The following is a 22,078-nucleotide window of genomic DNA, read 5'->3' as shown; positions in this document are numbered from 1 at the left end:
GAGTAATGTCCGTGCTTTTGAATATGCTATCTAGGTTGGTCATAACTTTCCTTCCAAGGAGTAAGCGTCTTTTAATTTCATGGTTGCAATCACCATCTGCAGTGATTTTCGAGCCCAAAAAAATAAAGTCTGACACTATTTCCACTGTTTCCCCATCTATTCCCATGAAGTGATGGGACCAAATACCATGATCTTCGTTTCCTGAATGTTGAGCTTAAGCCAAATTTTTCACTCTCCTCTTTCATTTTCATCAAGAGGCTTTTTAGTTCCTCTTCACTTTCTGCCATAAGGGTGGTGTCATCTTCATATCTGAGGTTATTGATATTTCTCCTGGCAATCTTGATTCCAGCTTGTGCTTCCTCCAGCCCAGCGTTTCTCATAATGTACTCTGCATCTAAGTTAAAGAAGCAGGGTGACAATATCAACCCTTGACATACTCCTTTTCCTATTTGGAACCAGTCTGTTGTTCCATGTCCAGTTCTAACTGTTGCTTCCTGACATGCATACAAATTTCTCAAGAGGCAGGTCAGGTGGTCTGGGATTCCCATCTCTTTCAGAATTTTCCACAGTTTATTGTGATCCACACAGTCAAATCTTTGGCATAGTCAATAAAGCAGAAATAGATGTTTTTCTGGAACTCTCTTGCATTTTCAATGATCCAGCAGATGTTGCTTTCAGATCAGATCAGATCAGTTGCTCAGTCGTGTCCAACTCTTTGCAACCCCAAAAATTGCAGCACGCCAGGCCTCCCTGTCCATCACCAACTCCCGGAGTTCACTCAGACTCACATCCATCGAGTCAGTGATGTCATCCAGCCATCTCATCCTCTGTCATCCCCTTCTCCTCTTGCCCCCAATCCCTCCCAGCATCAGAGTCTTTTCCAATGAGTCAACTCTTCGCAGGAGGTGGCCAAAGTACTGGAGTTTCAGCTCTAGCATCATTCCTTCCAAAGAAATCCCAGGGCTGATCTCCTTCAGAATGGACTGTTTGGTCTCCCTGCAGTCCAAGGGACTCTCAAGAGTCTTCTCCAACACCACAGTTCAAAAGCATCAATTCTTCAGTGCTCAGCCTTCTTCACAGTCCAACTCTCACATCCATACATGACCACTGGAAAAACCATAGCCTTGACTAGACGAACCTTTGTTGGCAAAATAATGTGTCTGGTTCTCAATATGCTATCTAGGTTGGTCATAACTTTCCTTCCAAGGAATAAGCATCTTTTAATTTCATGGCCTCAGTCACCATCTGCAGTGATTTTGGAGCCCAGAAAAATAAAGTCTGACACTGTGTCCACTGTTTCCCCATCTATTTCCCATGAAGTGATGGGACCAGATGCCATGATCTTTGTTTTCTGAATGTTGAGCTTTAAGCGAGCTTTTCATTCTCCACTTTCACTTTCATCAAGAGGCTTTTTTGTTCCTCTTCACTTTCTGCCAACATAAAGTGTTGCTTTAGTCCTGTCCAAATCTTTGGAAATCTATGGACTCTAGTCCACCAGGTTTCTTTTTCCCTAGCATTCTCCAGGCAAGAATACACCAGAGGATCTTCCTGAGCCAGGTATCGAACCAGGATCTCTTCTGTCTCCTGTATTGCAGGGGGATTCTTTACCACTAGCACCACCACCTGGGGAACTAGTTATAGTGTGGTGTGACTTCATAACTGCAGAGGCTTAAAAACACAAAAGTTCTTTTTCTTGCTTATGCTGCAGGTCCATCAGAGATTGGATGGGGGATCTACTTCATCTTTTTCATCCTGTGGGCCTCAAGATGACAAAGCATCTGCCATATGGCACACTGATGGTAAATGGCAAAAGAAGAAGAGAAGATGACAGAGCCTGTGTGGATTCTTGCAGCTTCCACTCAGAAATGACCTCTTCCTTCCACTTCCACTTCATTGCCCAATGTGAGGTACAGGCCAGTGCTGACACCAAGGGTTGGGGATGCCCACCTACCCCACATCTGGAAGGAGGGGGAGGACTGAGGAATTCCTGAAGAGCCTGGTGACAATGCCACTACCCTACCGTCAACCCAGGAGCTACTAGAGGTTTCTAGAGCTTCCATTCTCTGGCCAGCTGTGCCTCACTGGCTGCTTCCAGGTTAATCACCCCAGGGAGCACTGGTTAGCTGGCTTGTGTGACTCTGGACTGGAGTATCCAGCTAGATTTCCACCGGCCCTCCAAGAGCTTCCTTTGCTCTCAGGTTCTGGGTTCAGGTTGAGCACGAGAGAATCTGGAAGAGATGGAAAGAAGAGGCAAGGCCGCGCTGAGGTGGTGGAGCCCTCACTTGCTGTCAGTGCAGCCCCTCGGGCTCCTGCCAGGCCACCTGCAGCGGCTCTGCGGCCCGAGCGAAGGGAGCTCCAATCAGAGAGCACCAGCTCCTCCTGGGGTCAGCAGTGTCACTCAGTCCAAGGCAGCGAGGGCCAGACACGGGTTCCAGCGTGTCCTCCTGGGCGCTGGTCTGTCCCCACCTGCCCCTTCATGCCACCCGAGAGCAGCTTCAGACCTGACACCAAGTGCAGAGGCCGAGCGTGGCACAGGCTTCTCCTGCAGCTCCCACCAATGACAGCTCTGTTCTCCGCAACAAAGCCTTACATTACTCACGCTGGTCCTGCCTCTTTGGCCAGATCGTGGCTGTTTCGCCACCAAAGAACTTAGGTTTGCTCCCCATCATCAGAGCAGGAAGACCACATTCTTCAGCTGAGTCCTCAGAACTCGAAAACCAGGCTCTCCACCCTGTCAGCCCGATATTCCATTCACCTCTCAGACAGTCGACCCCTCGCTACTGTCTATACCGTATCGCATCTTGGTTTGTTGCACATGCTGTTCTCTGGAGAGACCTGGGACTTTTTTACAAGGCAGCTTAGACACTGTCTCATTGACACAGCCTTTCCTGGCCCTTTAAAGGGGTTATCTCCTTTGCGTCACACAGCACTTTTTTGGAACCTTTCCCTTAGTATATATCCACGTCTCCTTGCATCCATGATATTTTACAACAATGTGGGAACTACGAGGGCAGGACTCTGTGGGGTCCTGTCTCCTCAGCTCACACAGAGCTTTCCTGATAGAGGGTTACTGAACTGAACTGTCACTCAGAAGCTGTCACTTTTAAATCCCCAGATCCACTGGGGACTGGATCCTGTGCTGCTCCAGGCAGTCAGGGGCTTAGTCTAAACATGTGGATGGACACGAGTGGGGAGCAGCAGTATCTCGTGGCCACGCCCTGCCTTCCAGGAAGTCACCGAAACAAGTCAGGAGACAGCAGAGCCACCATTTGTGGAGCCAGGAGACCAGGGTTCCAGACCTGGTTCAGCTGCTCTCCCCGCAAGGTCTTCCTGCTGGCCCTTCCCCTCCAGGAACCACAAAGGCACCTCACACTTAAACTACCCACAGCTGGACTCATCCCTCTGCCCCAAAAGGTCTGTCACCCTCTCAGGGAACAGCACCAGCACTCCCTCATCACCCAGCCAGACACCGGGCAGTCATCAGAGGTGTATATATCTCACACTCACCACCCCACACATCCAATCCATCACCACAGCCCAGAGCCTCCACCTCACAGCAGCTCCTGGTCAGTCCTCTCCTTCCTCTCATGCCCCTATCACCACCTCTCTCTCTCAGATAGTGCAACAGCTATGCCAGACTCTAATATCCATCCTCTGAAATAACTAAAAAAGAAAAAAAAAAAAAAAAAACCTGTCTGAGAAAACAAAACAAAAAACCACACCAATCCAATAATACCACTCATTGCTTAAATCCCTCAAATGTCACCATTGATCATCTCTCCTAGGATAAAAGCCAGATCCCATCTACCTGCCCAACCTCATTACTGGCTGCTTATCTCCACCCCACTCCACCCACACACACATTCCAGACACAGTTCCCTCATAAATATCAGTCTTTCCTATGCTTCTGTCTCCCCCTTGCTGTTGCCTCTCATGTCCAAACACCTCTGGATCTTTAGGTAACATATAAAGGACACTTATCACAGTGTCCAGTATGATTGGACTCTAGGCTAGGCACTATGCTAGAGTTCTGAGAGCTTTCCTGGCTGGGGATCAGATGGGATGATGGAAATCACAGGTGAGGAATGCAATATGGACACTGGGGACCACAGAGACCAGTCCCCCAGCATCGTAGCATTATGACCACGCATTCAATCCTCACTCAATGCCTCCACCCCAGCCCTCTTCCAGAAAGCCCCTTCTGATCCCTCCTTCCTGGGCGGGGTATTTTTCAGCTCTGTCTCCCTCTTCAGGGCCTTCTGTGCTCTGCTGACTGTGTCCTGAATCCCAGCTATTTAAATTATGGGTATGAATCAAGAGATTTAAAATTTCATACCTTTTGACCTGACACCTTTACTTCTAGGAGTTACTTTAAGAAAATTACCAGAGGTGGAAAGATTTATGTAAAGCATATACATGGATGTTAATCACAGAGTTATTGTGGTAACAAAAATTGGTAACTCTTAAAGGGCAACCATACAGAATGTTGAAATAAATCCTGATGGAGCCCCATGATAGACTGTGACACAGCCATTAGAAATCTTACTTTTTGAAGAATATTTGATAATTTGAAGTGCTCACGCAGTAATTAATAGAAAAAAGTAGTACATGTAACTTTGTACTCAGTATAATCCTAATTTTAAAGGTATTTTTCTTAGGATATATGAATAAGTATGTATATAGAAAATCCTAGAAAATAGGACAAAATAATAGCTGACAATTATTTCCTCTGGGAGATGGGATTACAGATAAATATTGTTTTCTTAATTATTCTTTCCAACATTGTTCAATACTTCTAAAATGAACATGACTTTGAACTTAAAACATAGAATTATTTTTGAGTAATGGAAGATCATGAGGCTCCAGATACAGCACAGAGGGGAAGCGCCCATGCCCGAGGGCAGGAAATGAGGAGGATTGGATGGGGCCTGACCCAGGTGGGCGGTCAGGCAGAGAGCATGGAGCTGACACCTCCTGGGGACATTGGGCTGATGGCAGAGATGGCTGAGGAAGGAGACTCTGGTTTGGTGCTTGAGCTTCTGGGTTGTTTGGGTGGATATCACACCACCGTGAGAGACACTCTCAGAGATGGGCAAGATGAGACAAGCAGGTTAGAGGAGGTGGGAGGACTGGAGAGAGCTTGTTTGGGGCATCCACAGGGTGGCAAGACAGCCCCAGTCCTGAGCACCTGGAGAAGAAGTGGTGACAATCTTCCAATATTTTATTTTGACCTGTGCTCTTGAAAAATATTCCAAGAGACAAATCATAGTATAACGGGAAAATCTGCAACTGCTGCTGTGTTGTTTAAGGCTATTCTTTAGTCCCTGAGCTGTGTCAAGTTGTCATTGTTTCTTGTGAAGGAAAGAGAATGGCGTGGGAAGGCAAACAGAAAAGCGGACCTGCAGAAACTCACACAACCAGCTAAACCCATGACACCCCATCTATCACAAGTGTCCAGGCCTCACTCTGTACAGCAATTCACTTTCCTTAACCTTCTCTGGTGACTCAGTGCTAAAGAACCCGCTTGCCAATGCAGGAGACACAGATTCGATCCCTGGATTGGGAAGATCCCCTGGAGAAGGAAGTGGCAACTCAATCCAGTATTTCTGTGGAGGAAATCTCATGGACAGAGTAGCCTGGTGGGCTACCGTCCATGGGTCCCATAAGACTCAGACACAGCAACTAAACTATAACAACAACCTTTCATGAGTACAGGTTCCCACAGCACTCTTATGAGAACACACTCCATTTCATGGTCCAGGACGCCCACCTGAAGGACACAGGGTCACGTATCCTGAGCCTCAGGTCCAAGGAGCAGGACTGCAGTGAGACCCAGTCTTCAGATTTCTGTCCAGGGTCTCTCCTGTACCCACCTCACCCAGCCAGGCCCTTCTGGAGCATCACAGCAAACCTAGGGTCCCTAAGCCCCATCATGCCAAGTCTGCAAACCTGTGTCATTGCAGAGTCTGAACTTTAAATTGGGCAGGGACTGCGAGGTCCCTGAGGGCAGGGAGCAGGAGAGATGTCTACGTGGCAGGGGACCAGGAGGCTGGGCCTCGGGGCTTCTATCCTGGCCCACCCCAGCACAGTGTGTCTCTTGGTAATGAACTCATGCTCCCTCACTCTGCTCTCCCATGCCTTGGGTCACCACACCTGTCATCTGCTCAGCCACCTGCTGATACCAAGGTCACTGGGCCAACAGGTAGGAGGCAAGGATGATCCATCTAGCATGTTGACTATTCTCATGAAATCTTTTCTAAACATAGAGAAACCAGAATATCTGCTTGGAGAAGGCAACATAATGATACTATAATATTCACTGCTGCTGCTGCTACTGCTAAGTCGCTTCAGTCGTGTCAGACTCTGTGCGACCCCAGAGATGGCAGCCCACCAGGCTCCCCCGTCCCTGGGATTACTGAACATTCACCCTGTGCAAGTTCTTTGCTAAGACCTTTCACTGGATCCTCACAATCATCCCATGAGAAAATGCTACTCTTATTTCTACAGATAAGGAAGCTGAGGCTGAGAAAGCTGTTAGCAAGTGGGAAATCTCAGACTTGGGCTTGGCGGTCTGACTCCAAAGCCCACACTCACCGGCTCTGCCATCACAGTGAGGAGGAGTGACATAGGAATCCACATATGGGCACTTCTGGGACATTGTAACAGGAGCTTCTTCTTCTTGTGCCCTTCACCTTCCTTTTAAAATCATGTCTGAAGCTTAAAATTAGAATTAAATTATTCAAACTAGATTTACCAGCCAACGAAACTGTCATGATATTTACCTGGGTTGGAAGTTCCTAGAAAGATGAGGGAATGTTTTGGAGATGGTACACAGTACCAGAGATCATATATATAGAATGGCTGCATTTCACATAAAGAGAAACTCAACCAACTCAACCAAGGTCAAACAGGAAAAAGGGAACAAGGGCAAGAATCAAACCTGGATCCTCACTCCCAGGCCAGGGCTCCTTCCATGGCATCACCCTGCCTCTCAGGAGGAGTAAAACTGGGGAGAGAATGAGTGACTCTCAGAGACACTCAATATCCTATCACTCTGTAAACCTGATTATCCAGGAAATGATGGAGTGTAAGACCTGGCAGACAGATGCAAGAGTAGTTTCCTGAGTCTGGTGCAAAACACCATCGTGCCCAAACGCCCTGCAGTGTGTCTGGTCGTCCTCTGGGCGTGCGGTAGGCTTACACGGGGCAGTGGGCTGTGGACAGACGGGACGCATCTCGCTTCTGGGTCGGCACAGTGATCTGCTGGTGTGAGATGTTCTGCTGTGTTCTTCCCCAGCTGTGAGAACTGGTGATGCCCCAGAGGGTGGAGCCAGGGTCTCTGAGGATGACAACCTGGAACAGAGCCCCCTGAAAACCTGCAATGCTACAAAGGCTGAGAACTAAACCTCCGTCCTGGTAAGTCACTAAAATCATGAGGTTGTGTGTTACTCTAGGAAAACTCTGCTCATCTTTTTTTTTCTCCACTGTAAAATCTTATTTTATTTTCAGACCTTAAACTTCTGTATTGGGGTGTAGCCGATAAACAATACTGTGGCAGTTTCAGGTGAACAGGGAAGTGACTCGGCCATAGATACACATGTAGCCATTCACCCCCAACCCCTTCCTGTCATCCAGGCTGTGGCATAACATTGAGTAGAGTTCCGTGTACTGTGCAATATGTCCTTGTTGGTTATCCGTTTTGAATATAGGCAAAACTCAGTTCATCTCAGCTGATGGACTAAATGAACTAGAGCTGCTGTCTGTGGTCCCTGACTGAGCCCATGTTGCCCAAGCTGTCAGTAACCTGGATGCATAGTATTTCCTAAACACAGTATCTTCTTTGGGGTCATAAGCCCATTGCCTCATGGGCTGTTCCTAATTTCTGAATGAATGTGTTCTGATAAGACACTTACATTGCAAGGGAACCCACAGCTCTCCGCTTTTACCTCTTCAGAGAGAAGTTCTAGCATACTGGAGATGGCACCCCCATTGCTGTGACCTTGTGACCTCCACATGGGCATCCTGGGCCGTGAAATGGAGTGTATCCTGGCAATAGTGCTGTGGGAACCTGCACTCATGAAAGGTTGTTGTTTTAGTCCTCCCAGCAATCACATCCTGCGTGTGCATGTGGTAAAAAGGAAAGGAGGGTGATCTGAAGGTAAGAAATCTGGGATCAGGATTTTAGCAGAAGGAAAGTACGGGATCTCAAACGGCAGCTCCTGCGTCGGGCACTGGATAGGTTGGGGGTAAATAGGACACAGCCCTTTGATTTCCGTGGCTCGCAGTCTATTGTGTGAGAGGGAACGACACACACAACAAACCGACTGTGCTAACGGCTGTGTGAGCGTCACGGTGTCAGGATGGCCAGTGCTGTGGAGACGTCTGAGAGGGCAGCGCCAGGGAGGAGGTGGGTGTGAGCTGAGCCTTGGAGGATGAGTATAGAGAGAAAGGTGCTCCAGCCTGAGGAAAGCAGGAGAAAAGGGAGGGGACAGGAGCCTGTCAGGTTTGTCCACCAGTGGGGAGTGGTCTGCTGAGGCTGGAGCAGGCCAGCACAAAGGGATGTGTAGCAGGTGAGGGCAGGCACAGGCCAGAGGCTGAGGACAAAGCCCTCTGATGTCCATGCCATTCCCACCTGGTCTTTCTGATGGAGACAAGGGCAGGGAAGAGAAAAGCAGAGTCAGGTGGTATCCCGCCTTTTATCTGCCTGAAAACTCTCCCCACACCTGTATCCTGGGTCACAATTGGAGGTTGCCAGTTCTTTCTGTAGCAACACACCCAATAAACACCAAGTTCTTATAATGAAATCTTAAATTAAGCTGCAGCCTTAATCCAGCCACATGAAGTCATGACCTAGGAGAGATGCTTCCTTTTAACTTCTGCTTTCCTGACCTCAAGTTTTATTTTGTCTTTATGTGCCAGATTCAAAGAAAATCTAGACGTTTCTAAAGCCCAGAGAGAGGGATATGACGAAGGTCACCAAGAGACAAAGGGATGACTATAAACACTGAGGACCGTACATTTGTGAGGGCAGAAGGCACAGTTGCCTCTTCTGTGTTCCCAGCACCCAGCACATAGTAGGTGCTCAATAATAATTTCCTGAATGACTGAATGAATAAGCCATCACACTCGGGCAGTTATTTACCTTTGTGCCAAATTTCAGCAAGAGAATCCCTACCTTAAAATGTTTACACGGATTAGATTTATGGTTAATGACTGACCCAGGTTAATCAACTACCCTTGTTTCATAAGGGAGTTTCATAAACTCCCTTAACAATGATCTTGATTTAGGTTGGAGAGGAGAAAAACAGCACAGGCTCTGGGCAGAAGGGCGTCATGACAGATGTTGGAGGTCTTGTCTGGGAGGCAGGGAGACAGACCCAGCATGTGCCCATGGTTGAAGGTGTAGTCTCTGATCTGCAGCATTGCTAGGAATCTCATCAGACCTTTCCTCTGTGAGTCTCATCTGGACTGCACAGAATCGCCATTTTTCAAAAGGAAACTGAATCTCAAAGCCCAAGTGACTTGGTCAACATCACACATCTGGTTAGTGCAAAACCTGTTATGCAATGCTGGGTTTTGAGTCATGTGTGGACTACCTGTTGAGGGACTGCCATTGGCAGAACTCACTGTATGAGATGCTGGAAGGAACGTGACAGAGTGTGCTCTCAACTGTGGCAGAGGAGACAGGTGTGCAGCACAGGAGCAAAGACGATGGCCAAGGGCCGTGGGAGGAAGAAGGGAGAGGTAACTCGGCAGGGCTCAAGAGGGAGAGGAGAAGAGATGAACCGTGCTCTGAAGAGGAGAAGCAGCACCTCCACTGGGTAAGAGACGGAGGACCTGCCTACAGAAGGGAACTTCTTGGGCAAAGCTGTAGCTCTGGGAAAAGACATGGTTTATTCAGAAGAGGGAGAGCCCATCGGCCCCTACGACGATAGATGCCATTGACCAAGAGGAGGGGAGCTGGAGTAGGAAATGGCAACCTGCTCCAGTATTCTTGCCTGGAAAATCCCATGGACAGAGGAGCTTGGTGCACTACAGTCCACAGGGTCACAAGGAGTCAGACACGACTGAATGAGCACACACACGTCGGGAAAGGATCCAGCACTAAGAACAGTAGGACGCTAGTGCTTACAGGAACCTGGCCTCACAGGCAGTGTAGCTCTGAAGGGACTGAGGGAGGGGTGATTTGATCTTCTAACAAATTAAAGTTTCCCGTCAGTTCTTATTTGCCCCTCAGACCAGGGATCACAGGGGCCACAAGACAGCTTTCCATCTAACACTTGACACTTGGCTCCCTCCTGTCACTGGCATTTCCCAAGGGGCTGAGACCAGCTCAGAAAAGACATGGAGACTCTTGGGCAAAGACTGTGGTCTCTTCCCACCCTCCCTTTATAGAGAGGGTCAGTGACCCAGGACACGTCTGCCAGACTAGAACTTGCCCTTCCCTTCTGTGTAATATTATAGTCAATATCATTTATCCTAAAAAGCTATATGGAAGCCAAGAGGAGACTCACTCGGCTTTTAGGACCAGGGTTAAATGTTGTGACCTGTGGCTCTATTGGGATATGTACATTCTAGTATATTCTTTTAAAAATCAATGCACGGTATCTGATCTTACAGAGGGATACCAGAATAAGGCTCGTACATCCTATGCAGTAGAAATGTTCAACCTTTATGCCCAAAGGAATGAGGTGCCCATCACTCATCACCCACCTGCCTTCCCAAGCTCATCCCACTTAATTTGAGAAAGAGGAGCAGCACTCGTTACAATTGTGGCATCTTTTTATCCACGTAATTTTCTTACTGCTATAGCCCAGCATCTAAACAACACCCCACGCAAGGTAGGCACTCAACAAATCTTCAGTGAGTAAATGAATCTGAAATCCTATGGGCATCATTCAGTCACATGAAGTCATAACCTAGTAAATGTGCTTCCATTTAACAGCCAAGAACACTGTAGATTCAAAAGGAGTATGGGGAACTTGAATCCCATTCTATTGTCTCCACAGAGCCCTCTGGGGGAAAAGAGAGAAGAGCCTAGATGATTAGAATGGACCCCATCTCCTTTAAGTTACACCAGAACCACAGAACTGAGGGGGCTGGCTTGCAGACCTGAAGTCCACTCTCTCATTGTAATGATGGTGAAACAGTTCCAGAGGCAGGGCTGACCCGCCCCAGGTAACACATCCACGTTGCTTGGTCCCAGGCCCACTGGTGCTTTTATCCAACACTTTCATGGTGCAGAGGGGAAAAGAGGGAGAATGAGATGGATGGAGAATGAGACGAATGGGGCAAACCAGACGATCGTGACAGAGTTTGTCCTGCTGGGGCTACATGACCACCACAACCTAGAGATGGTCCTGTTTGTGCTCTGCCTGGGCATCTACTCTGTGAACGTGCTGGGGAATGCCCTCCTCATCGGGCTGAACATGCTGGACCCCCGCCTGCACACCCCCATGTACTTCTTCCTCAGCAACCTCGCCCTCGTGGACATCTCTGGCACATCCTCCTTCGTGCCTCTCATGCTGGTCAACTTCCTGGAAACCCAGAGCACCATCTCCTTCCCTGGCTGTGCCCTGCAGATGTACCTGACCCAGGCACTGGGCTCCACGGAGTGTGTGCTCTTGGCCATGATGGCGTGTGACCGGTACATGGCCATCTGCCAGCCGCTTCGCTACTCAGAGCTCATGAATAGTCAGACGTGCATGTGGATGGCGGCGCTGAGCTGGGGGGCAGGCTTTGCCAACTCCCTTCTCAATTCCAAACTCACCTGGAGCCTCCCCTTCTGTGGCCACAATATCATCAACCACTTTTTCTGTGAGGTCTTGGCAGTGCTAAAACTAGCTTGTGGGGACATCTCTCTCAATGCACTGATATTAATGGTAGCTTCAGCTGTTGTGACATTGCCCCCGCTGCTGCTCATCTTCCTGTCCTACGTGTTCATCCTCACTGCCATCCTGAGGGTGCCCTCTGCTGCCGGCCGGCACAAAGCCTTCTCTACCTGCTCTGCCCACCTCACAGTGGTGGTGATTTTCTATGGGACTATCTTCTTCATGTACTTGAAGCCCAAAGCCAAAGAACTCAACTTGGATAAGTTTATTGCATTGTTCTATGGGGTCATGACCCCCTCGCTGAACCCCATCATCTACAGCCTAAGGAACGCAGAAGTGAAAGCTGCCACCATAGCTCTGCTGAGGGGAGATCTCCTCTCCAGGAAAATATCCCGCTTTCCTGTTGTTCTCTAAGTCCATCAGGCTGCTGTGTGTGTGCTGACTTGTTTTCAGCTCAGTTCAGTTACTGAGTCGTGTACGACTCTTTGCGACCCAATGAACTGCAGCACGCCAGGCCTCCCTGTCCATCACCAACTCCCGGAGTTCACTCAAACTCACGTCCATCGAGTCACTGATGCCATCCAGCCATCTGATCCTCTATTGTCCCCTTCTCCTCCTTCGCCCAATCCCTTCCAGCATTAGAGTCTTTTCCAATGAGTCAACTCTTCCCATTAGGTGGCCAAAGTACTGGAGGCTCAGCTTTAGCATCATCCTTTCAAAGAATACCCAGGACTGATCTGCTTTAGAATGGACTGGTTGGATCTCCTTGCAGTCCAAGGGACTCTCAAGAGTCTTCTCCAACACCACAGTTCAAAAGCATCAATTCTTTGGTGCTCAGCTTTCTTCAGTCCAACTCTCATATCCATAAGTGACTACTGGAAAAACCATAGCCTTCACTTGACAGACCTTTTTTGGCAGAGTAATGTCTCTGCTTTTGAATATGCTATCTAGGTTGGTCAAAACTTTCCTTCCAAGGAATAAGCGTCTTTTAATTTCATGGCTGCAATGACCATCTGCAGTGACTTTCGAGCCCCAAAACACAAAGTCTGCCACTGTTTCCATTGTTTCCCCATCTATTTCCCATGAAGTAATGGGACCAGATGCCATGATCTTAGTTTTTTGAATGTTGAATTTTAAACCAACTTTTTCACTCTCCTCTTTCATTTTCATCAAGAGGCTTTGTAGTTCCTCTTCACTTTCTTCCATAAGGGTGGTGTCATCTGCATATCTGAGGTTACTGAGATTTCTCCCGGCAATTTTGATTCCAGATTGTGCTTCCTCCAGCCCAGCGTTTCTCATGATGTACTCTGCATATAAGTCAAAGAAGCAGGGTGACAATATACAGCCTTGACGTACTCCTATTCCTATTTGGAACCAGTCTGTTGTTCCATGTCCAGTTCTAACTGTTGCTTCCTGACCTGCATATAGGTTTCTCAAGAGGCAGGTCAAGTGGTCTGGGATTCCCATCTCTTTCAGAATTTTCCACAGTTTATTGTGATTCACACAATCAAAGGCTTTGGCATAGTCAATAAAGCAGAAATAGATGGTTTTCTGGAACTCACTTGCTTTTACAATGATCCAGAAGATCTTGCTTTAGTCCTGTCCAAATCATTGGGAATCTATGGACTCTAGTCTGCCAGGCTTCTTTCTCCATGGCATTCTCCAGGCAAGAATACTCCAGCGGATATTCCTGACCCAGGTATCGAACCAGGATCTCTTATGTGTCCTGTATTGGCAGGGGGATTCTTTACCACTAGCACCACCTGGGGAACTAGTTACACTGTGGTGTGACTTTATAACTGCAGAGGCTTAGAAACACAAAAGTTCTTTTTCTTGCTTATGCTGTAGGTCCATCAGGGACTTGATGGGGGATCTAATTCATCTTTTTCATCCTGTGGGCCTCAAGATGACAAAGCATCTGCCATATGGCACACTGATGGTCAAATGACAAAAGAAGAAGAGAAGATGACAGAGCCTGTGGGGATTCTTACAGCTTCCACTCAGAAATGACCTCTTCCTTCCACTCCACTTCATTGCCCAATGTGAGGTACAGGCCAGCATTGACACCAAGGGTTGGGGATGCCCACCTACCCCACATCTGGAAGGAGGGGGAGGACTGAGGAATTCCTGAAGAGCCTGGTGACAATGTCACTACCCTACAGCCAACCCAGGAGCTACTACAGATTTCTAGAGCTTCCATTCTCTGGCCAGCTGTGCCTCACTGGCTGCTTCCAGGTTAATCAACCCAGGAGGCACTGGTTAGCTGGCCTGTGTGACTCTGGACTGGAGTATCCAGCTAGATTTCCACCGGCCCTCCAAGAGCTTCCTTTGCTCTCAGGTTCTGGGTTCAGGTTGAGCATGAGAGAATCTGGAAGAGATGGAAAGAAGAGGCAAGGCCGCGCTGAGGTGGTGGAGCCCTCGCTTGCTGTCAGTGCAGTCCCTCAGGCTCCTGCCAGGCCACCTGCAGCGGCTCTGAGGCCCGAGCGAAGGGAGCTCCAATGCAGAGAGCGCCAGCTCCTCCTGGGGTCACGATGTCACTGAGTCCGAGGCACTGAAGGCCAGACACGGGTTCCAGCGTGTCCTCCTGGGTGCTGGTCTGTCCTCATCTGCCCCTTCATGCCACCCGAGAGCAGCTTCAGACACGACACCAAGTGCAGAGGCTGAGCGTGGCACAGGCTTCTCCAACAGCTCCCACAAATGAAAGCGCTGTTCTCCACAACAGAGCCTTATATCACTCACACTGGTCCTGCCACTTTGGCCAGATCCTGGCTGATTCATCACTCAAGAACATATGTATGCTCCCGATCATCAGAGCAGCTGATTCTTCAAAACTCAAAAACCAGGCTCTCCACACTGTCAGCCCGATATTCAATTCACCTCTCACACAGTCTACCCCTCGCTAGTCTCTATAAGGTGTCGCATCTTGGTTTGTTGCTCATGCTGTTCTCTGGGGAGACCTGGGACTTTCTTTCAAGGAAGCTTCGACACCATCTCTCTGATACAGCCTTTCCAGGCCCTTGAAAGGCGTTCTCTCCTTTGCGTCCCACAGCACTTTGTTGGAACCTTTCCCTTGGTATCTATCCCTGTCTCCTTTGCATCCATGATATTTCACAACAATGTGGGTACTACGAGGGCAGGACTCTGTTGAGTCCTGTCTCCTCAGCTCACACAGAGCTTTCCCGATTGAGGGTTACTAAATTGAACTCTCACTCAGAAGCCGTCACTTGTCACACCTGGGGACTGGATCCTGTGCTGCTCCAGGCAGTCAGGCTCTTAGTCTGAACGTGTGGACAGACACGAGTGGGGAGCAGCAGTATCTCTTGGCCACACCCTACCTTCCAGGAAGTCACCAAAACAAGTCAGGAGACAGCAGAGCCACCATTTGTGGAGCCAGGAGACCAGGGTTCCAGACCTGGTTCAGCTGCTCTCCCCGCAAGGTCTTCCTGCTGGCCCTTCCCCTCCAGGAACCACAAAGGCACCTCACACTTAAACTACCCACAGCTGGACTCATCCCTCTGCCCCCAAAGGTCTGTCACCCTCTCAGGGAACAGCACCAGCACTCCCTCATCTCCCAGCCAGACACCGGGCAGTCATCAGAGGTGTATATATCTCACACTCACCACCCCACACATCCAATCCATCACCACAGCCCAGAGCCTCCACCTCACAGCAGCTCCTGGTCAGTCCTCTCCTTCCTCTCATGCCCCTATCACCACCTCTCTCTCTCAGATAGTGCAACAGCTATGCCAGACTCCAACATCCATCCTCTGAAATAACTAAAAGAAAAAAAGAGAAAAAAACCTGTCTGAGAAAAGAAACCAAAAAACCACACCAATCCAATATTACTACTCATCTGCTTAAATCCCTCAAATGTCACCATTGATCATCTCTCCTAGGATAAAAGCCAGATCCCATCTACCTGCCCAACCTCATCACTGGCTGCTTATCTCCACCCCACTCCACCCACACACACATTCCAGACACAGTTCCCTCGTGAATATCAGTCTTTCCTATGCTTCTGTCTCCCCCTTGCTGTTGTCTCTCATGTCCAAACACCTCTGAACCTTTAGGTAACATATACTAGACACTCATCACACGCCAGGCTAGGCACTATGCTAGAGTTCTGAGAGCTTTCCTGGCTGGGGATCAGATGGGGTGATGGAAATCACAGGTGAGGAATGCAATATGGACACTGGGGACCACAGAGACCAGTCCCCCAGCATCGTAGCATTATGACCACGCATTCAATCCTCACTCAATGCCTCCACCCCAGCCCCCTTCCAGAAAGCCCCTTCTGATCCTTCCTTCCTGGGCGGGGTCTCTCTCAGCTCTGTCTCCCTCTTCAGGGCCTTCTGTGCTCTGCTGACTGTGTCCTGAATCCCAGCTATTTAAATTATGGGTATGAATCAAGAGATTTTAAATTTCATACCTTTTGACCTGAAACCTTTACTTCTAGGAGTTTCTTTGAGAAAATTACTAGAGGTGGAAATATTTATGTAAAGCATATATATGGATGTTAGTCACTGAGTTATTTGTGGTAACAAAAATTGGTAACTCTTAAAGGGCAACCATAGCGGAATGTTGAAATAAATCCTGATGGAGCCCAATGATAGACTGTGACACAGCCATTAGAAATCTACTTTTTGAAGAATATTTGATAATTTGAAGTGCTCACGCAGTAATTAATAGAAAAAAGTAGTACATGTAACTTTGTACTCAGTATAATCCTAATTTTAAAGGTATTTTTCTTAGGATATATGAATAAGTATGTATCTAGAAAGCTAGGACAAAATATTAGCTGACAATTATTTCCTCTGGGAGATGGCATTACAGATAAATACTGTTTTCTTAATTATTCTTTCCAACATTGTTCAATACTTCTAAAATGAACATGACTTTGAACTTAAAAGACAGTGTTATTTTTGAGAAATGGAAGATCACATAGCTCCAGATAGAGCACAGAGGAGAAGGGCCCATGCCCAAGGGCAGGAAGTGAGGAAGCACCCATGGAGCCTGACCCAGCTGTGCGGTCAGGCAGAGAGGTTGGAGCTGAGACCTCTTGGGGACATTGGGCTGATGGCAGAGATGGCTAAGGAAGGAGGAGACTCTGGTTTGGTGCTTGAGCTTCTGGGTTGTTTGGGTGGATATTGCACCACCGTGAGAGACAGTCTCAGAGATGGGCAAGATGAGACAAACAGGTTGGAGGAGGTGGGAGGACTGGAGAGAGCTTGTTTGGGGCATCCACAGGGTGGCAAGATGGCCCCAGTCCTGAGCACCTGGAGAATAAGTGGTGGCAATCTTCCAATATTTTATTTTGACCTGTACTCTTGAAAAAATACTCCAAGAGACAAATCATAGTATAATGGGGAAATTTGCAACTGCAGCTGTGTTGTTTAAGGCTATTCTTTAATCCCTGAGCTGTGTCAAGTTGTCATTGTTTCTGGTGAAGGAAAGAGAATGGCATGGGAAGGGAAACTGAAAAGTGGACCTGCAGAAACTCACACAACCAGCTAAAACCCTGACTCCACGTCTGTTGCAAGTGTCCAGGCCTCACCCTGTACAGCAATTCACTTTCCTTAACCTTCCCTGGGGGCTCAGTGGTAAAGAACATGCCTGCCAATGCAGAAGACACAGATTCCACCCCTGGATTAGGAAGATCCCCTGGAGAAGGAAGTGGCAACTCAATCCAGTATTTCTGTGGAGGAAATCCCATGGACAGATAGCCTGGTGGGCTACTGTCCATGGGTCTCATAAGAGTCAGACACAACTTAGCAACTAAACTATAACAACAACCTTTCATGAGTGCAGTTTCCCACAGCACTCTTGCGAGAACACACTCTATTTCAAAGTCCAGGATGCCCACCTGAAGGACACAGGGTCACAGCCCCTGAGCCTCAGGTCCAAGAAGCAGGGCTGCAGTGATACCCGGTCTTCAGATTCCCGTCCAGGGTCTCTCCTGTGCCCACCTCACCCAGCCAGGCCCTTCTGGGGCACCACAAGTAACCTAGGGTCTCTGAAGCCCCATCATGCCAAGTCTGCAAACCTGTGTCATTGCAGAGTCTGAACTTTAAATTGGGCAGGGACAGCAAGGTCCCTGAGGGCAGGGAGCAGGAGAGATGTCTACGCTGCAGGGAACTAGGAGGTAGGGCCTTGGGGGCTCTAGGCCTCGATCCTGGCCCACCCCAGCACAGTGTGTCTGCTGGTAATGAACTCAGCGCTCCCTCACTCTGCTCTCCCATGCCTTGGGTCACCACTCCTGTCATCTGCTCAGCCACCTGCTGATACCAAGGTCACTGGGCAACAGGTAGGAGGCAAGGAGAATCCATCTAGCATGTTGACTATTCTCATGAAATCTTTTCTAAACATAGAGAAACCAGAATATCTGCTTGGAGAAGGGAACATAATGATACTATAATATCCACTAGTATTTACTGAACACTCATCCTGTGCCAAGTTCCGTGCTAAGACCTTTCACTGGATCCTCAAAATCATCCCATGAGAAAATGCTACTCTTATTTCTACAGGAAGGAGGCTGAGGCTGAGAAAGCCGTGGTAACTGGAAGATCTCAGACTTGGGCTTGGCGGTCTGACTCCAAAGCCCACACTCACCGGCTCTGCCATCACAGTGAGGAGGAGTGACATAGGAATCCACATATGGGCACTTATGGGACATTGTAACAGGAGCTTCTTCTTGTGCCCCTCACCTTCCTTTTAAAATCATGTCTGAAGCTTAAAATTAGTATTAAATTGTTCAATCTAGATTTACCAGCCAACGAGCCTGACATATTTACCTGGGTTGAAGTTCCTAGAAAGATGAGGGAATGTTTTGGAGATGGTACAGAGTACCAGAGATCATATATATTGAATGGCTCCAAATCACATAAGGAGAAACTGAACCAAGGTCAAACAGGGAAAAGGGAACAAGGGCAAGAATCAAACCTGGATCCTCACTCCCAGCCAGGGCTCCTTCCATGGCATCACCCTGCCTCTCAGGAGGAGTAAAACTGGGGAGAGAATGAGTGACTCTCAGAGACACTCAATATCCTATCACTCTGTAAACCTGATTATCCAGGAAATGATGGAGTGTAAGACCTGGCAGACAGATGCAAGAGTAGTTTCCTGAGTCTGGTGCAAAACACCATCGTGCCCAAACACCCTGCAGTGTGTCTGGTCATCCTCTGGGCGTGCAGTAGGCTTACACGGGGCAGTGGGCTGTGGACAGACGGGACGCATCTCGCTTCTGGGTCGGCACAGTGATCTGCTGGTGTGAGATGTTCTGCTGTGTTCTTCCCCAGCTGTGAGAACTGGTGATGCCCCAGAGGGTGGAGCCAGGGTCTCTGAGGATGACAACCTGGAACAGAGCCCCTGAAAACCTGCAATGCTACAAAGGCTGAGAACTAAACCTCCATCCTGGTAAGTCACTAAAATCATGAGGTTGTGTGTTACTCTAGGAAAACTCTGCTCATCTTTTTTTTCTCCACTGTAAAATCTTATTTTATTTTCAGACCTTAAACTTCTGTATTGGGGTGTAGCCGATAAACAATACTGTGGCAGTTTCACGTGAACAGGGAAGTGACTCAGCCATAGATACATATGTAGCCATTCATCCCCAACCCCTTCCTGTCATCCAGGCTGTCGCATAACATGGAATAGAGTTCCATGTACTGTGCAATATGTCCTTGTTGGTTATCCATTTTGAATATAGGCAAAACTCAGTTTATCTCAACTGATGGACTAAATGAACTAGAGCTGTTCTCTGTGGTCCCTGACTGAGCCCATATTGCCCAAGCTGTCAGTAACCTGGAAGCATGGTATTTCCTAAACACAATATCCCATTTCTTTGGGGTCATAAGCCCATTGCCTCATGGGCTGTTCCTAATTTCTGAATGAATGCGTTCTGATAAGACTCTTAAATTGTAAGGAAACCCACTGCTCTCCTCGTTCAGCTATTCAGAGAGAAGTTCTTCCATGCAGGAGATGGCACCCCCATGGCTGTGACCCTGGGACTTCCACTTGGGCATCCTAGGCCCTGAAATGGAGTGTATCCTGGCAATCATGCTGTGCGAACCTGCACTCATGAAAGGTTGTTGTTTTAGTCCTCCCAGCAATCACATCCTGCGTGTGCATGTGGGGAAAAGGAAAGGAGGGTGATCTGAAGGTAAGAAATCTGGGATCAGGATTTTATCAGAAGGAAAGCACAAGATTTCAAACAGCAGCTCCTGTGTGGGGCGCTGGAGAAGTTGGGGGTTAACTGGACTCAGCCCTTTGATTTCCGTGGCTCGCAGTCTATTGTGTGAGAGGGAACGACACACACACAAAACCAAATGTGCTAACGGCTGTGTGAGCATCACGGTGTCAGGACGGCCAGTGCTGTGGAGACGTCTGAGAGGGCAGCGCCAGGGAGGAGGTGGGTGTGAGCTGAGCCTTGGAAGATGGGTGGGGGAGAAAGGGTGCTCCAGCCAGAGGAAAGCAGGAGAAAAGGGAGGGGACAGGAGCCTGTGCGGTTTGTCCACCAGCAGGGAGTGGTCTGCTGAGGCTGGAGCAGGCCAGCACAAAGGGATGTATAGGAGCTGAGGGCAGGCACAGGCCAGAGGCTGAGGACAAAGCCCTCTGATGTCCATGCCATTCCCACCTGGTCTTTCTGATGGAGACAAGGGTGGGGAAGAGAAAAGCAGAGTCAGGTGGTATCCCACCTTTTATCTGCCTGAAAACTCTCCCCACACCTGTATCCAGGGTCAAATTGGAGGTTGCCAGTTCTTTCTGTCAGAGAAGGCAATGGCAACTCACTCCAGTACTCTTGCCTGGAAAATCCCATGGACTGGGGAGCCTGGTGAGCTGCAGTCCATGGGGTCGCAGAGTCAGACACAACTGAGAGACTTCCCTTTCACTTTTCACTTTCATGTATTGGAGAAGGAAATGGAAACCCACTCCAGTGTTCTTGCCTGGAGAATCCCAGGGACGGAGGAGCCTGGTGGGCTGTCGTCTATGGGTTCACACAGAGTCGGACACGACTGAAGTGACTTAGCAGCAGCAGTTCTTTCTGTCGGAGAAGGCAATGGCGACCCACTCCAGTACTCTTGCCTGGAAAATCCCATGGACAGGGGAGCCTGGTGGGCTGCAGTCCAAGGGGTCTCGAAGAGTCGGACATGAGTGAGCGACTTCACTTTCACTTTTCACTTTCATGCACTGGAGAAGGAAATGGCAACCTACTCCAGTGTTGTTGCCTGGAGAATCCCAAGGCTGGCGGAGCCTGGTAAGCTGCCGTCTCTGGGGTCCCACAGAGTTGGACATGACTGAAGCGACTTAGCAGCAGCAGCAGCAGTTCTTTCTGTAGCAACACACCCAATAAACACCAAGTTCTTATAATGAAATCTTAAATTAAGCTGCAGGCTTAATCCAGCCACATGAAGTCATGACCTAGGAGAGATGCTTCCTTTTAACTTCTGCTTTCCTGACCTCAAGTTTTATTTTGTCTTTATATGCCAGATTCAAAGAAAATCTAGAAGTTTCTAAAGCCCAGAGAGAGAGATATGACCAAGGTCACCAACAGACAAGGGGATGCCTGTAAACACTGAGGACTGTACATTTGTGAGGGCAGAAGGCACATCTGCCTCTTCTGTGTTCCCAGCACCCAGCACATAGTAGGTGCTCAATAATAATTTCCTGAATGACTGAATGAATAAGCCATCACACTCGGGCAGTTATTTACCTTTGTGCCAAACTTCAGCAAGAGAATCCCTACCTTAAAATGTTTACACGGATTAGATTTATGGTTAATGACTGACCCAGGTTAATCAACTACCCTTGTTTCATAAGGGAGTTTCATAAACTCCCTTAACAATGATCTTGATTTAGGTTGGAGAGGAAAAAACAGCACAGGCTCTGGGCAGAAGGGCGTCATGACAGATGTTGGGGGTCTTGTCTGGGAGGCAGGGAGACAGACCCAGCATGTGCCCATGGTTGAAGGTGTAGTCTCTGATCTGCAGCATTGCTAGGAATCTCATCAGACCTTTCTCTGTGAGTCTCATCTGGACTGCACAGAATCGCCATTTTTCAAAAGGAAACTGAGTCTCAAAGCCCAAGTGACTTGGTCAACATCACACATCTGGTTAGTGCTGAACCTGTTATGCAATGCTGAGTTTTTGAATCATGTGTGGACTATGTGTTGAGGGACTGCCCTTGGCAGCACTCACTATATGAGATGCTGGAAGGAACATGACCGAGTCTGCTCTCAAGTGGGGCAGAGG

At 48.4% G+C, this 22,078-nt stretch overlaps 2 protein-coding genes across 2 annotated transcripts in view; both read left to right on the top strand.

Annotated features, from left to right (window-relative positions):
• Positions 1–22,078, top strand: part of HINT2 (histidine triad nucleotide binding protein 2) — a 283,598-nt gene that overhangs the window by 195,193 nt on the left and 66,327 nt on the right. The gene's annotated exons all lie outside the window — the stretch shown is intronic.
• LOC129650232 (olfactory receptor 2S2-like) lies at positions 11,262–12,406 on the top strand. The gene has a single exon (XM_055578504.1). The coding sequence runs from the start codon at positions 11,262–11,264 to the stop codon at positions 12,243–12,245; it is 984 nt and encodes a 327-aa protein (XP_055434479.1). The 3' UTR covers positions 12,246–12,406.

This window comes from Bubalus kerabau, chromosome 4 (genome assembly GCF_029407905.1).
Source record: "Bubalus kerabau isolate K-KA32 ecotype Philippines breed swamp buffalo chromosome 4, PCC_UOA_SB_1v2, whole genome shotgun sequence".
Taxonomy (NCBI): Eukaryota; Metazoa; Chordata; class Mammalia; order Artiodactyla; family Bovidae; genus Bubalus; species Bubalus kerabau.
Note: the sequence above shows the minus strand (reverse complement) of the source record. Positions and strands in the feature narration are given on the sequence as shown.

Excerpts from the sequence above, each read along its gene's own strand:
- LOC129650232 (XM_055578504.1), top strand. The coding sequence starts at position 11,262 with ATGAGATGGATGGAGAATGAGACGAATGGGGCAAACCAGACGATCGTG.